Source organism: Passer domesticus, chromosome 2, assembly GCF_036417665.1.
Source record: "Passer domesticus isolate bPasDom1 chromosome 2, bPasDom1.hap1, whole genome shotgun sequence".
NCBI classification, from domain to species: Eukaryota; Metazoa; Chordata; class Aves; order Passeriformes; family Passeridae; genus Passer; species Passer domesticus.
The window spans coordinates 40,773,121-40,789,248 of NC_087475.1; the positions used below are offsets into that span (position 1 = coordinate 40,773,121).

At 42.4% G+C, this 16,128-nt stretch overlaps 1 protein-coding gene across 7 annotated transcripts in view; it reads left to right on the plus strand.

Annotated features, from left to right (window-relative positions):
• The window catches only part of SLC15A1 (solute carrier family 15 member 1), a 43,800-nt gene that overhangs the window by 17,197 nt on the left and 10,475 nt on the right, over positions 1 to 16,128 (plus strand). For 4 of the 7 annotated variants that reach the window (XM_064408391.1, XM_064408396.1, XM_064408397.1 and 1 more), the window contains 10 exons: positions 2,370 to 2,392; positions 5,304 to 5,388; positions 5,472 to 5,613; positions 8,376 to 8,495; positions 8,646 to 8,745; positions 8,986 to 9,076; positions 10,937 to 11,020; positions 12,081 to 12,163; positions 14,625 to 14,711; positions 15,665 to 15,754. In XM_064408391.1, the coding sequence (XP_064264461.1) occupies positions 2,370 to 2,392; positions 5,304 to 5,388; positions 5,472 to 5,613; positions 8,376 to 8,495; positions 8,646 to 8,745; positions 8,986 to 9,076; positions 10,937 to 11,020; positions 12,081 to 12,163; positions 14,625 to 14,711; positions 15,665 to 15,754 (905 nt within the window). Of the gene's footprint in view, positions 1 to 2,369; positions 2,393 to 3,602; positions 3,743 to 4,751; positions 4,816 to 5,303; positions 5,389 to 5,471; positions 5,614 to 8,375; positions 8,496 to 8,645; positions 8,746 to 8,985; positions 9,077 to 10,936; positions 11,021 to 12,080; positions 12,164 to 14,624; positions 14,712 to 15,664; positions 15,755 to 16,128 lie in introns of those variants that run through there. The other 3 variants (XM_064408395.1, XM_064408394.1, XM_064408392.1) reach the window with 2 other exon arrangements.

The following is a 16,128-nucleotide window of genomic DNA, read 5'->3' on the forward strand; positions in this document are numbered from 1 at the left end:
TGTGAAGCAGGGGCTCCTGGAGGGGTATGTCCTGATGGTAGCAGCAACCTTGTGAAGATGCTGTAGGGCTGCTACAGGGAGCAGAGGCAATAGGCTTGTCTGTGCCCCAAGTCAGGTGTTAGGACTGTAGGCTTGCTCTGGAGCCAGAAACATCCTGGGTGACAGCATGGTGCGTGCAGATTTACGGTGGCCATGGACAGAAGCATTTCATCTGGACAGAGTTGCTGTGATGGCTGCATGGAACAATGCAGTGTGCTCCCATCTTGTGTCACGGACTGTGAGCTGCAAGAGCTGCAGCATCCACTGCATCTCTGTGAGTGCAGGGAAGGAACCACCCTGGTGGGAGGGGGCTATAAGGCTGCCCCACCTGACCTGCAAGGTTGGGATGGAGAGAATGGCACACTGATCATTATTTAGATGTGGTGCTGCAACCAAGAACTGAGTGGCTGTTAACTTTCCATGTCTTAAAAAATATTAAATGTCTTAAGGGAATACAAAGTGCACAACTGTTTAGAGCTTTATATTGAAAAATGTGGAGCTCTTTGGTATTTTGGTGTTATGAAAATGAGCAGTTCTGCGGGTCATTCTTTGTGGGGAAACAATAAGAGAGGCTGAAGGTTGCCCCAAAGAGGGACTGCTCCAACATGCCACTAGCAAACTTCAGATTTATTACTGAAAATGATGCAAGATGGTGGGTGCTCTGTGCTTTGTAGGTCAGACCCTGAAGCTGCCTGACAGTGGAGTCCTCAGTTTAGGTGCCTGTGTTGAAAGGTTGGCTTTAATTCTATCTGGAGTTTCCCTAACCCTCTCTGCAAAATGAGAATAGAGGGCTGAAGTAAAAATGTTTAGAAATAATTGTGTTTCTTAAACATTGAAGTCAGACAATGTTGTCTGAAAAAAATCGCCTCTGTGATGTCTTGTGGGTAAGGTTTCTTGCAGAGGTGATACTTTTGCCATCAGGAAAGCAGAAAAGACCTCAAACCCAACAAACCACCCAATCCTAATTTTTTTTTGCCCAAGGCTTAGCTTAGAGGCGGAAGTGAGTTGCCCAATCTGTTTTTCTCTGTGCATGTTAAAAAAACTGGCAGTGTAATGCACATGTGCTGGGAAGGCCAACAAGTGGAAATAACCGAGGAGCTGATAGGGACATGGGCTATTGGTGACACCTTGGTGTCCTTGAATTTATCCTCTCTGGTGGGTTGTGGAAGGGACATTGCCAACAACTTCAATAACTCGTGTACCTGCATGTGCTCTGAACTGAGTGTGTTAGCACTTTCAGAATGTTGCTTGCTCTCTAGGAAAATATATTCTTGAATCATCTACATAGTACTACTGTCTCTGTTGTGAAAGTACTTGTCCACAGCAGTGAAGAAAAGAATTGGAATAATCTGTTTCAGTGATTTCTAAAGATTTAATTGATTTAATATTGTATCAAACGCTATAGTGTTGCTGTCAGCTGTTTTCATCTATTGTGGACTATGGACTAAATAATGATTTTCACAAGCATACTTTTTAATGTATTATGGCCTTATAGATGTATTATGGCCTGACTTGATTTACAAGCAGGGATTTCAACGTTCACATCTTGTACTTGGTCTTATCTTAATGATAATGAGCTTGCTCATGTGGTTTTATGTAAAATGTTGGCATCCACTGTATGGGCACGGGGCCTTTATCTGACACAGTGAAAGCTCAGCCTCCAAGCCTGTCTGCTGAGCTGGGGAAGCCCTGCAGGGCTCTACTTGGAGTGCTGCCAGGGGTAGAGGACCTGCCAAGAGCAGCTGGAAGTGACTTCAGGGCTGCAAGCACCTGTCTGCTCTTGCTGCTCTCAGTGGGACCCCTCTGCTCTTTCAGGTCTTCCCAGGTTAAAGGTTCAGGTTATGAGAATGCCTGCTGAATTGGATCACTCAGTTGGGCTTTATATTCAGTCCTCTGTAAGTCCCTTTCTGGGACTTGACCCATCCCTGGCAGGGCATCTCGAGCCTCTTCTTTAATCTTGACTTGCCTTTAAGGTAACATCCCCAAGAGTGAGTTGTTGCAGGACTCATCATCTGTGGGTGGCTGGTTTACCACCCCCTTGACTGATGTGTGGTGAGCAACCATGGGATGCTTTTCCTCATCAGTCCTTTTGAGCTTCTCCTGGGAGTTTATGCACACTCTAACAAACCAAAGGCTGTTGAGTGAAGCTTTGCCTAATAACTATGAAGTCTCCCTTTACTAAACTGAAAATTTACTCACCCTGACCAGTACTGTGTTTATATTTAAATATGTATTTAGAGTTGAACCTTTTTTGAATCTTCAATAGGTTTTTAAGGGAGTATTACCTTTTAGTTGCTATTAACTTGTATTTTGTTTTTTTCCCTCCACAGGTGGTAAAACTACTGGCAAGTCGGTAAGTATTATTTTCCCTCATCAAAAGTTGCTCTACTGATTCTCTTTGGGTTACATTGTTTTGGTAATGTTACCAGTGCCCAAAAGAAAAATAACCCTATAACAATACATTTAATACATACAGTAAAGACTTACTGGCAAGTGTGCAAAAGCAGCCTAGTAACTTATTAAATTCTAGCTAAGCATTAATTTGCTCAACACCCTGATAAAATGTTTGAAGAGCCTTTGCTGACTGAGCAGATGTTGGTAGGGAGGAGATTGGTCCCTGGAGCCCATGCTTCTTGCAGCTGTGTTGAATCTTTGAACTGCACCTGCTCTTGAATCTTTGAACTGCTAATGACATGTGTCTCAGGAACCCTAACTCTGCCTTTGTATTTCTTATCTTGCAAGGTTTTTCCCCACAGACTTTTCCTCAGCAGCCCAAGTCAAAGCTGCAGTAGGGTGGTGGCATCCCCGGGGCAGGACGAGGTTATGCAGGGGATTATAAAACATAACCTTCAGGTTACCTTTTTGGTGGTGGATTTGGTGCTTCCTGACCAATGAGGGTAAAAATAGAAAAGGTTTTGATAGATGTGTGTATGGGCACATGAATACTGTAACAGAGGACAGTACAGTGCAAAACAAGGAAAAGTAGACATCATATATTAGCAAGGATAAATTGTATTGTCTCTTTTTCTTGTAGCAACTTGGAAAAACAGAAGGCCTAGGTCACCTGGGAAAGACCCAGAAGGTTTCTTTTGCATACCCCTGTCCATGCAGCTGTGACATGCAGACCCCCTCCAGTTTGGGGGCAGCCACTAAAAACACACCAGTGGCTGCTGTGCCAGCTTGAGAATGCAGGACAGCTCCACCAGGCACAGATGCAGTGGTGGCTTGAATGAAAATTCTAGCCTTGCTGGATTGTGACCTCCCCAGACCAGCATGTAACCCCCTCCTAAAGAATAAGGTCTTGCGTTGGGTGATGTGCAAACATTGGAGAGGTTTGTGAGAACCCCAAGTGGTCAGAAGATTTTAGTGAGTTTTTGTGAAATGCAGGTGGAGATAGGTCCCACCAGTTCCTGGGCCAGGACTGCTCTGTCTTTCTTTTCCTCTGTAGGCAAGAAAAGGCATGGGAGGTCTTTGTTCTGCTTCAGGAACAGACATTCCCTCCTCTCCACCTGGGCTATTCCCAATTAAAAGTCATGCAGCCAGGATTACTGTTTCAGTCACCAACTTAACGTGTGCTGAACCAGAACTTCAGTGTGTGACTCTCCATCCCGTGACCATTTGCATGGCTTAGGGGAATGCTTTGTGGATGGGGCATAAGGCATTCTTCTGTGTGAATTCCAGCCCACCAACACCTGTGTCCAAGGTGGGTGTAGTTGTCCAAGCCTCCTGCTGCCTTCAGCTGAAGGAAATGGGCAAGCTCAAGTGAATTTTATCTAATTTTGGGATACATGTGAATAATCTTCCTTTGGAGACACCTCTTTCTGCCCATGGAGGATGTGATAAATCAAGAGTGACAAATTTATATTTAGGGCTCAAAATTTTTGTTCTTTAAAGCTAGAGGAGTCCCACCTGGCACTTGCCCTCAGCTGAGTTTGGGTTCTTGCTGTGAGGCCTGCTTATCATGGGTAAGATATGCAGCATCTATGTGGTTCTGCAAACAATGAAGGTCAACGCTGTGCATGCTGCTCAGGCATCCTCACAACTGAGTCAGATCAGACAACAATGCTCCTGCCACTCTCTTATTTTCATTTCTTTTGCAGGATTAAAAAAAAAAGCTTGTTGTCTCCAAGCCTGCAAGTCTCCAAGTGTTGTGTTGTTTGTTGAGACTTTGCTGGAGACAGTGGCTTGCAATTTACTTGTGTCAGGCATGATTTCCCTGTCTCAGGTTTTTTTCCTTTTGATCTGCAAAGTTAACTTCTTCCTATTTCACACAAAATAAAGATTAGTTGAATTCCTAAACCTTCACAATCCAAACAGTGCCATTTTTAATTAAAGTGGAGCATGGAGAAGAACTGTTTTGCCTCTGGAATGTTCTGAAATGTCTTTAAAATCTGATTCTTTGATACAAAAAAAAAAAAAAAGATTAAAAGGTAGGATTATGTGTAAATGGCATCCCCGCTATTTTTAATAAAAATTATATCATATATTCATCCGCTCCATGAAGACTGGTAGGAGATCAGAAATTAAAGTTGCAGTTCCTAGTGACCATGTGAGATTTGTACCTCATGTATGCTTTTGAACCATTGTCTCAATGGCAAGAACTGCATGATGATGACCATGGACATGGCTGTTGCAGCAGGTGAAGGCTCAGTGAACCTGGCAGCCAAAGCCATGCCAATTTAGGTTAGAAATAAAGTCCGTTCTGTTATCAGGTCTGAAGAAATGAAAGATTCATCATCAAGCAGAGTATTTTTAAGGATAAGAAGATTTCCTGAGGTATTTCCTTGAATGAAAAGTGTTAATGTTTATTTGTTTTAATTACAGGTGCTTAAAAATAGCCCTGAGTTTCTAACTGGTGTACTGCAGCAGTTTGGTGCATTTTTGGTTGGCCTTGGGTTTTTTCCAGAAACATTGGCTTTTTGCATATTTTTGGATACCAGTCAAGATTGCTGTAAGGGTTAGGTGCTGGAGACCTCAAATGTACATAGTGGAAGACTTGCAGGTCATTCCCAGCATTGCTAAAGGTCTCTTGCAAAGGGCAGATGAGAGGTGTGCAGACCTCTTGGGACCAAGAGAGGAAAGTGAAAACTGACTCTTGGTTCAGGTAAACCACTGTCATCCCACAGAAGCCTGTGCAGTGTACAGACCCTGAGTACCTACTTACTCCTACTGGGTCCATGTTGAGCTTGCTTGAGTGTGGGTTGCAGTGAAGTGTGTTAGTCTGGGTTGCACTGCTCTGAGCTCACATTGTCTCTTGCCTCCAGGTGCTCTGCTTTGGCTTCCCTTTGAGCATTTTCTTCATCGTCATCAATGAGTTCTGCGAGCGGTTCTCCTACTATGGCATGAAAGGTACGTCCCATGTCTCCTTGTGCTAAGCATTACCCAGGGCTGACTTGGGTTTGTAACCTGTTGTTTTGTTGTTCTTTCTACAGCTGTGCTCACTTTGTATTTCTCACGTTTCCTACACTGGGAAGACAACTTTGCCACTGCCATCTACCATACATTTGTTGCTCTGTGTTACTTGACGCCAATCCTTGGAGCAATCATTGCGGACTCTTGGCTGGGAAAGTTTAGGTGAGTGATTCCTCAGAAAGCAGCCAAAGATCTTGAAAGCTCACCTGAAACTAGTGTTACTTAAACTATCACCTAAAACTGCAGCTCTGAGCAACAGCTTCAGAGCTGGTGTTGACTGCTCCAGGATAGTTTGTTTTTATTTCACCAAAGCTTGAGATTTTCATTGATTCAGCTCAGACTTGAAACTGTACTGTGAATTTACAAATGTTCCATTTCTGCTAGTTGGTTAAGGGTGGTAGCATGCTTTCTGAGCATGCTGCATGTTTTTGCTCTCACCTGGACAAAATGTAAGCAAAACTAAGAAGAGTGTTCACCAAGCTTTGAAAATAGATACTGGAGGCTGTAATAACATAGGCAGTCTCTTTACCTGTTGCAAGGTGGCCAATGAAATAGTGAATTACTGTGTTGTCTGGTGTTAACTGGGCCTTAAAATAAGTTTTAAAATAGTATGTGATTTCAGAATTGACAGGTCAGTGAGGGGTCTTACTGAATAGCAATTCTTTCCCTAAATGATGTTTTTTGTGTCTTTAGCTGCAGGCTAGTTGGTCAGGATAGTACCAGTGCAGTGCTTTGAAATGTAACCAAGATATTTCCAACAGCTTTATCTCCCTCTCCTTTCCTGATGTTTTGATTCTAAAAGTGTTTACTTTGCCTGAGAAAAAAGCACAGTAAAGATTTTATGGAGGGTTATGAGCCAATAATGTAAGTGGACTTGCCAAAGGTCTCCCAGAGATTAGAGATGTGCTGTGCAGTCAGCTGCACTGTCTCCTTCTGTTGTAGGGACAGCCCCTGGGAGCCCAGGGCTGTGACCACAGCCCTGTGTGCCCTGTGCAGCTGCTCTGAGCACTGCAAACTCACTGCAACTAGCTGGATGTCTTACAGATTGCAACCTAAATATATTGTGCACTTGCTTGTCTAGATGCTGTGGTTTGTTTTTAAAATTTTTTTTGGCTTTTTCATGTTTTATCAAGATGAAACTTTGCAGATCTTGCATGTCTTCTCCTTTGGTACTTGGATATGCCAGTGCCGCAACTGAAAGGCCCAGACCTTTAACAAGATGTTAACATCCTAACATCTTGTTAGGATGACTTAAACAAGAGAAAACATGCTTTAGGATATACCATTAGGCTTTAACACCCACAAATGCAGCAAGGTGTCATAAGGAAGGCTTAAACGAGAAATTTAAAAAATCTGTGATGTCAAGAGGAAGAGGAGATAACCTAGGCACTGTTAAGCACTCTTAAAGGAGTGACTCCAACCTTCCACAGTCCATGTACTTGGTGTAATGTCTGTCAAGAAATGTGATGGGACCTGCTCGCATAATGTTGGATGTGAATTTCTTGGGGAAAATAGTACAGAAACCACAGTAATATTTTAATTGTGCACCATCAATGCAGTGCCAATTAAGTAAGTCCTTGCAGTGGGTTTATAAGCCTCACAAATAAAACTCAGAAGTTTCACTCCTGATCAGCTCAGGCTCTACTTTAATTGGAGACTTTTTTCCCAGGTTGCTAGGTAAATAAAGTAACTTTATGAAAGTGCTATTAAAAAAACCAACCCCTTCAACTGTGTCTATTAAATACTACTAAACAGCAGACTGTATGTTGCCCACCTTCAGAGATTTTTTTTTTTTTTTTTTACTGCACTACAGGCAATGGCAATTTTAAGTCCGAGAAACCTTGTTTTAAAGTGAGGGGAACTTGGTCAATGTCCCTCTTGTGTCAGGGCACCGCTCCACGCTTGCTGTGAGGATCTCTTGCCTGTGTCAAATAGGTGGATTATTCTTGGTCTTTGAGCATTGTCCTGCATTCTCCTGCCTTGTACTTGGTTTGGGACTACTCCTGAAAACAGGGTTTTCAATATTTTCACATCATTGCATTGTTTTCCTCCTGCTTTTCCTCCAAACTGGAGCCCTGTGTCTGTGCCTGTTGAACGGAGACCCACCCAAGGACACAAGTGAACATGGGTTAAACTTCAGCTCTGTACTTCAGGTCCAACAAAGTGCAAATGGAACATGCTTTTGCTTACAGAAAAGAGGATTGGACCCCCAAGCCAGGGTGGGAGGGCTGGTGATTATGCAGTACTATCATCCTAGGCACCTCCTGGCCAAGGTAGTCAGGCTGAAAGGCTGCAGCCTGGACTCTTCATGAGTGGAGTTCTCATTCATATCTGAGTGTAAAAATGTTGGTACACTTACAGCAAAGAAGGTAGGGGTATAGAGTTGTTGTTCACACCAGTATTTCAGGGGCATTTCCATGTTTGAAGCAGATTTTTGATTTTTCTTTTTTCTTTACTCCTGAAACTAAAATCTAAAATAACATAGTGAATGTTTAATGATACTTAAATCAGTACAAATTGCAGATTTTAGTGTTGGAGAGTAGTTGGAGAAATTTGATCTTTGGCATATAAAAAATATGAAAATGGCATTCTTGTGTTGGTCATTAAAAAGGCAACCACTGAAGATATTGTGACCTAGTGATATCTATAAGAATCCATTTGTTGTCATGCCTTAAAGACTACCTTAATTAATTAAAAGTTACCTAGAATAATAATAATAAAAAGAATATAAATACTGTGGCAATGGCAAGTGGCCAGATTTTTATAGTAGCTTCTGACAAGTTCAGTCCATAACTTATTGTATCTGTTAGTTTTTTTCATTACCAGGATTCTTTAAAGTAAGCAGAAGTCTGCATTAGCTGTGTAATTATCTCTGTGTCTGTGTTAACATATTTAAGAAAATGTATCTCCTCTCTTGACAACAGGACCATTCTCTACCTGTCCATTGTTTATGCAATTGGGCAGGCAGTGCTGTCTGTGGGCTCCATAAATGACCTGACGGATCACAACCAAGATGGCTTTCCCGATGCTATCGCAGTGAACATGTGAGTTGCCTTGTACACATTTTTTGTCCCAGGCGGATGAAACGTGGGACAACTTAAGTTTATGTTACTTGAATTTCAACTGTCTTTCAACCAATCTATTATGTATGCTGTAAGATCTAACACAGATTTTTGTTTTCTCCTTTGTTCCAGTGCTTTGTCCGTTGTTGGCTTGATCCTTATTGCCTTGGGTACTGGTGGGATCAAACCATGTGTGTCAGCATTTGGTGGAGATCAGTTTGAAGATGATCAGGTAACAATGTCTTTCAGATTTTCAGTTATACAGATACTCTAATGTATAACTGTTATAGTACTCTAATAATATACATGTTTAGATAGATGCATTACTGCAGGGTTTTCCTGAGGAGCTGAAGAAGGAGCTAGTTAATTATTTGTCTTGAACTTTGAAAATAGAGGTGCTGGTTTTTTGATCGAGGCTCATCAATGTGGTTGTGGCTAAGCCTTTCTAAACATCTTTCTTTTTTTACTGTAGGAAAAGCAAAGAGGTACCTTCTTCTCTCTCTTTTATTTGTCCATTAATGCTGGAAGTCTCTTATCTACTTTAATCACTCCAACTATCAGAGGTAAGATGACATGTTTGTTGACAATTGTTAAACACCAGAAAAGGCGTGTTGGATTGCAGTCCAGTCTGGTTTAAATTAAAGTTCTGTTCTCTGATACACTGGAGTTATCTAGCAAATAGTCTTCAGTGTGTCATCCAGCTTCTCAGAGATGATGTATTCTCAAAAACAAGCCAGTTGAAGATCTTCATTGCCTTTAGGGTCAGAAGTACTAGATTTGAAAAGACATGCTGGAGCTAGCATCTTGTATGCCTAATGCATATTTTAATTCCACTAAAGTACAAATGTGTCACAACAAAATACAAATGAAATACAAATCTTGCAACACCTTTAAAATTATCACACTAGAAAGAATTGTATTGCTTCCTGGGGGAAAGGAAGGGGAGAGAGAGCCTTTTCCTCTGGAAATGTGCCCATGCTAAGTACAGAAGCATCTCTGCATGTAGGAGGATATTAATCCATGTGACAAGGTAAATAATTTTTCATATTGTTAAATAAGAAAGTGGTGATCTCTTTTGCTTGTGAAGAATAGCATGATCCTAAACAAAAGCGAGCAATTTGCTAACCTATATGCATCTGGATTTCTGTGGCAAGCTTGCACAGATGGTGCTGTATGGATGCACTTGCCAGCAGTTTCAGAAGGCTGCTTTTCTCAAAAGCAAGGAAACAGCATGTGAATTCTGTAATAACCCAAAAGCACCAGGCTGAACTTCTGGCCTTGGGATTTCTTGACTGGAAAAGACCCTGTAGAAGAGTTTTGGATGTTTGCTTGAAGCAAATTCTCTCCTTTCCCAAAAAAGGAAGTAGAGATGCATAAGGCATAGCATGTAGATTACTTCCTTGCTGTTACAGGGTGAAAAATTCCTTGGAAAAAAATTACAAGTTGAGTCAAGGGAAGTGATAACCTGTTTCAGCCTGGAAAGATTTGACCAGAAGACTAATACAACTAAATCAAGACATTCATTATCTGCAAGCTAACATTTTTTTCCAAATCATACTCTCTAATTTTCCTCTTAGAAGAAGTATAGTGGAGAATGTAATGATTTTGTTTAGTCTTTTATTTTATACTGCTGAAGTCAGTAAGAGTCAAATCTGTGACTAATGCCAAGGAGGGGAGGGGGCTGGTGATTGTGATTTTGTTTGTGATTTCAACAAGCTACACTTACATCACTAGAATCTTTGTTAATGAACTTAGCCCAAAACTTTTGTAATCTAGTTCCTTTCTCACTAAGGACATGCTTTTGACCCCTCTGGTGTAATTCTTCATGTCTCAGTGTAAAACTAGATGTAAATTTCCTGTGAGGAGATCCTGAGAGGCATTAGGCTGTTTGGTCTGGACAAGAGAAGGCAAAGGGGGTGTTTTGTCAAAGTATAAAAATAGCTGATGGGAAGTGAAGAGGATGGAGACAGGCTTTCCTCAGTGGTACCCAGTGTCAGGTCAAGGGGCAATGGGCACAAGCTGAAATACAGGAGGTTCCCTCTGAATATCAGGAAATGCTTTTGCACTCTGAGGGTGATCAACAGTTGGCACAAGCTGCCAGAGAGGTTGTGGAGTCTCCATCCGTGGAAATACTCAAAAGCCATCTGGACACAGTCCCAGACAATTGCTTCCAGGTAGCCCTAGTTGAGCAGGGTGCTTGGCCCAGATGATGCCCAGAGGTCCCTTCCAACCCGAATGATTCTGTGACACATAAATCCCCTTTCCAATAACGAGAGATAAGTTGGATACTGATCCTCTGAGGATGTCAGTAGACGGATTTGCTGTTCCCCTGTGAGTTTTCAGTTAATGCAAAGAACAGAAACCATATTTAAAACATCAGCAGTGCTGACTGGGATTTTTATTTGATGTTATTTTTTTTTCAGCTTCACAGTGTGGCATTCATAGCAAACAGGAATGTTACCCGCTCGCTTTTGGAGTTCCTGCTATCCTCATGGCTGTTGCCTTGGGTAGGTGATCCTCTTGCTGTCCTGTTGCCTTGGTAATTAGATTATAACAATCTCAGAATAATGAAAGTGTGATAGAAATCCACTGGTATTGACCACTACCAGTACCTGATAATTTCTGCTATTTTTGACTTAATTTTTTTTCCTGGGTGGGATTAATCTGAAGTACTCACTTTCATAGAAGAGTCTGATTTGCCAGGAGAGTTGGATGGGGTTGGGCTGAGGCACGAATATATCCTTGAATTCTGTACGTTATGTAAACTACTGGCTATGTTTCTTGGATTACTGGTGTGTACAAATTGATCTTTTGAATACAGGGTGAGAACTCTCAAAAAATGTGTGTTTTGGACATTATCTCTAGTCCAGGATTATAAACTGTGTGAGGCAATTGTCTCTGAGCTGGAGAAATCCTGTATTTGATATGTCAGTACTTCTCAAACACCTGCATTTTTACCCTCTGAGCCTTACTGCTGACCAAGTAACTGGGGGTGCCATTATATACTGCAGCATCCCTTGTGCCCCTTGTCCTTCATGGTCCTGACTGGGAGCCCACCTGCCTTGCAGTGACCTTGCCTTGCCCGTGAACCCAGCCCAGGCTGTGGGGGTTTGCCTGTGTCCTGCCCTGCATGTGGGATGATGAGGCTGAGCAACGTGCCTGGGAGCAGAGGACACCTTGGCCAGTCCTGCAGCTCAGGCAGAGCCTTGTGTGTCCCTGCATGATGTGAGCTGCAGCATTGTGAGCTCCTGAAAAGGAGCCCCTACAGCAAGGCCAGAGTCAAGGTCCTAAATGCCCTTGTTTTGACCATCCCTCAGTTGAGCAAACCTCCCACTGAGCACTTACTGTAAGAGTTGCCAGATTTATTTTTTTGTCTTGAATAGAAGCAATCTGCTGGTATTAATTTGATTTGTCTTACTGTATCATAGCATGTGAACAGGCAATTGCATTGCTTCTTGGGAGGCTTATTCCCACCCTGATTACCTCCTTGACTTGCAGTTTCCATACCAAATTATTTGCCACTATTTTAATTTAATCCTGAGTTGCTTTTCTGTTTGCATATTGTAGTTGTGTTCGTAATTGGAAGCAAAATGTACAAGAAAGTTAAACCACAAGGAAACGTAATGCTTGAAGTTTTCAAATGTGTTAGAGTAAGTACTGCTTACATTCCCCAAACCCCTGGCAGCCATTCCCAAAGCTGTTCTGTATATGTGCCTAAATCAGAAATCTGTCTTAATATGAGGAAAGTTTCTGAAGTTTTTTGCTTTATCACAGAAGGCTTCTTACTGGCACCTCCACATTTAGGGTGTCTTTTTCTCTGTATCTTGATTTATATGTGGATTTATACACATAGAAAACAAAATAAGGTGTCAGTGTTATGTAAAAATATATCCCAACTTTTGGGAGTCATTCCTTCCACATTTGTGCCCCTTTATGCAGAAAGAGGTAAACATGCCTTGAGCTGAGTCAAGAGCAGAGCTACTAGTGCATCTTCTCAGCAAGAACTTATTACTTATTAAAAGAATATTATTTGCGATGCAGAAGTTGTTTGATCCCCACTGTGTTAAGGAAATTCTGGGGGTTGCACATCAGTGTGATCCTGCAAGGAAAGGAGTGAAATCTACATGAATAGCACCACATGTCCCAACTTTGCAGAGCCCCTACTTTGAGATCACATTTATTCATGTATGAGTTGCTTCATTTTCCATTGTTGTGATTTGACATTGGCCAAATGCCAGGCACCCATGCAAGTAGTTTGCTTAGCTTTTTTTGCTAAAGCTGGGCAAAGAAGTGGGAAAAGATCAAAGGAGGTCTCGTGAGCTGAGACAAGGACTGGGGAAAAAAAAACACTCCAAGGGCAAAATAGGTTCAAATATAAAGACATAAAATAAATTTACTATCAACAGAGACAGAGGACAATGAGAAGCAAAAATAAGCTTTTAAAACCTTTCCCCCCTCCCAGCTCCTCCCTCTTTCTCAATCACAGTGCAGAAAAACAGGTAGTGGAGATCTTCGTCAGTTCATCATTTGAGATCATAATTTCTTTCTTGAGTTAATAATTTCTGTTTGCTCAGAGAGAGAAGTCTTTTTTCTGCTGTATCATGGGGTCCCTCCCACAGGCAAACAGTCATACCACAATTGTTCTGTCATGGGTCATTTGTCCACAGGGTGCAGCTTTTTAACGATAGGCTGTTCTAGTTTAGAAAGAAGGGCTCTTTCTATCTCTGGGAGTGGGGGCCCCCTCTCTCTCCGTTCCGATCTCCCACTACACCACAGCTTTCTCTAACATTCACCTGCTCCTGTGTAAGCACTTTCCCCACTTCCCCAAGCTGAGAGTGGATCTCGGCACCTGCCGTAGACTTCATGCATTACAAGGGGACAGTTTGTTTTACCACAGTCCTCAGCTCCGATGCTTGAAGCACTTCCTCCTCCCTCTTTCTTCTCCACTGACTCTGGTGCCACCATGTTGTTCTGCCTCATGTCCTCACTTCCTTCTCTTCTCTGACTAAAAGAAAAACTGTTGCTTACAGGTACCAATGTCAACAAGTTGCAGTGATTCAAAGATTGTTGCAGGATCCTGCAGCACAGAGAAGTTGATCTTATCTAGGTTCCGCGTCTGGGAATCGCTTGTCATGCTTCTGCTGTCGGCTGGGTGGTCCCACCACCATTGTGCATGTATTGGTAGCTGCAGTGGTGCTGATGCAATTTAATGTCTCTCTTCATGTGGGGAAGGAGAAGCTGCTCCACTGCCCCTGCTCTTTTCACTTGCAGTGCAGTTAGTTAGGGGCAGTTAGTCCACACCAAGCCTGTGTATTGTTGTGGGCAGTGCCAATGTGGTGCTTCCCCACTTTTGGGGAAAAAACTGCATGTGCCCTGTTCTTTCTTCTTAAATATGTCATCACAGAGGCATTACCAACCTCTCAAATTGGGTCAGCAGTGTGTCCATCTTCAAAGCTATCAGAGATTGGCTCTGTCAGACATGGTGGAAGCTGTGGCTCTCCCTCCACTGTTAAAAGTCAGGCCGAGCCAAATAAGCACACCCCTACAGATCTGCGAGCTTTATACAGCTCAGCCTGTTACTATCTTGTAAGAACTGTCAAAGCCAAATCTCTGTAGGTGACTTTGGCCATTGCGTAGTGCTGCTCTTAAGGCCCAGCTTAGCTGTGTTATTCCATGCAGAAAATCTTAGGAGTTCTTTGGGACCATATTTGTGTATATTCAATGTCAAGGTGTGAGACATACCTACAAGATGGACCTTGTCATAGGAGCTTCTCTCCTACAGCCATTCAGTTCTGAAAACCTGTGCATATGACACTACTCTATTTACTGCTGTATATAAGTCTGAAGAAGGCAGATCTTCCAGCTCCTCACAGCAACCCACACTGAGAGGGACTGCTCTGAGCTGTTTGGTCCACCTAACCCCAAGTGCACATTCTGCTGGTTAGGCAGTGTGAGGCCTTCAAAACAACATTCCCCATGATGATTGGAGCAGGTAACAGAAGTTTAGCACCCTCTAAACACAAGAAGCCAGGAGCATCATCTCTAATGACAAACTAGTTTGTAGTTTTAAATATTTGTAGCACCATTAAACATAATTCTGTCTCTCCTCAGTTTGCCATCAGAAACAAGTTTCGTCATCGAAGCAGGGGACACCCCAAGAGAGAGCACTGGCTGGACTGGGCAAGTGAGAAGTATGATGTAAGTACTGGGAGAGCCTCCTGAGCTGTGACATCTGCTGACCCTCAGCTTCTCTCTGTCTGCTCTGATCCATTGCCTCATGCGCTGGGCAAATAGTTTTGGGCCTCTCCATCATTCAGTAGCTGACCTGGCATTGTGGGTTATCTCTTCAGCTCCTGTGGGAGAAAGTAGAGCTGTGTTACTGAATGCTCTGTATAATCATGGGTTGTCCAGGGAAATTCAAGGGAGACAAAAAAATACTTTCTCTTGCCAAAAAAATACAGACATTTAAGTTTTTTGGTTAGGAAAATAGCAAGCATTATCTTTCCTTCTCTTTTTCCTGTATCTCATGGCTGCAGAGGGGAAGAGGGAAATGATGCTGCCTGTCAGGATTAATGCACAGAGCCATATTACTTGTCTTGGTATGAAACATCAGAATTATGCTTTGGAATTTCAATTTAAGTGGGTAAACACTGCATCCCCTCCACACTCAGTACAATTTCTTATCATGATTCTCAAAGCCTTGTATCCCATAGTTCCCAACTTGTCCCTTGCCTACTGTCCTCTCTGCCCTATTGCCAATGGCAGCACAAACCTTTGCCTGTCACCTTTTTTTTCCTTTGCCTGTATGCTTTGTTTGTATGTGAAATTCCTCAGTTGCCTATTGCTCAAATGCCCACTTCACAAAGAGCTGAATCTCATGCTGCCATCAGTGTACATGTAAAAGCCCAAGTCTCTGTGGTATCAGTCACCTTTAACCAGCAGCCCTTCCCACCCACACAAACAGACTTTGTACTGTTTTAGCAGAAATCATCAGAGATAGCCACAACACGCAAAGTTGAATGTGTGGGTAAACATTACATGATGAGTCTTTACCTGTTGCTGTGATGCAAGTAGTGGTCTGAAACTGTCTTTTTTTTTTTTTCCTTTCTTTTTTGAACCAATTCCTCTTGTGTAATTTTTATTTTCTGCAGAAACGACTGATTGCTCAGATAAAGATGGTGTTGAGGGTGCTTTTCCTTTACATCCCTCTCCCCATGTTCTGGGCAGTTTTTGACCAGCAGGTAAGCAGAAATGGTTTGGCTTGGTAAGTAGAGCTGTACCATGTCAGTCTCTATGGAGTATGGAAAAACAAATTCTTTATCCCTGTTTTATTGCAAAGGGGTAGTCACTGAGTCATGTCAGTACAAGATGATCTGCAGCCAGGGGCAATCTTGGTTTATCTGAGTATACCTAGGCCAGATTCAGTGACCAAGGCCTCTCCAGATCTTGTATCAGCCTGGGACTCAAGGGACAAAACAATAATTTAAAGTTTTCTTAGTGCTAATTGCTAAGAATAACACTAATTGTTTCTTCAATTGTCAGTTGTCAGGTGAAATTTAGGGTCCTTGTGTAAATGAGCTGGAGAACCAGGGTTTAAATGATCTGGATGCCAGTT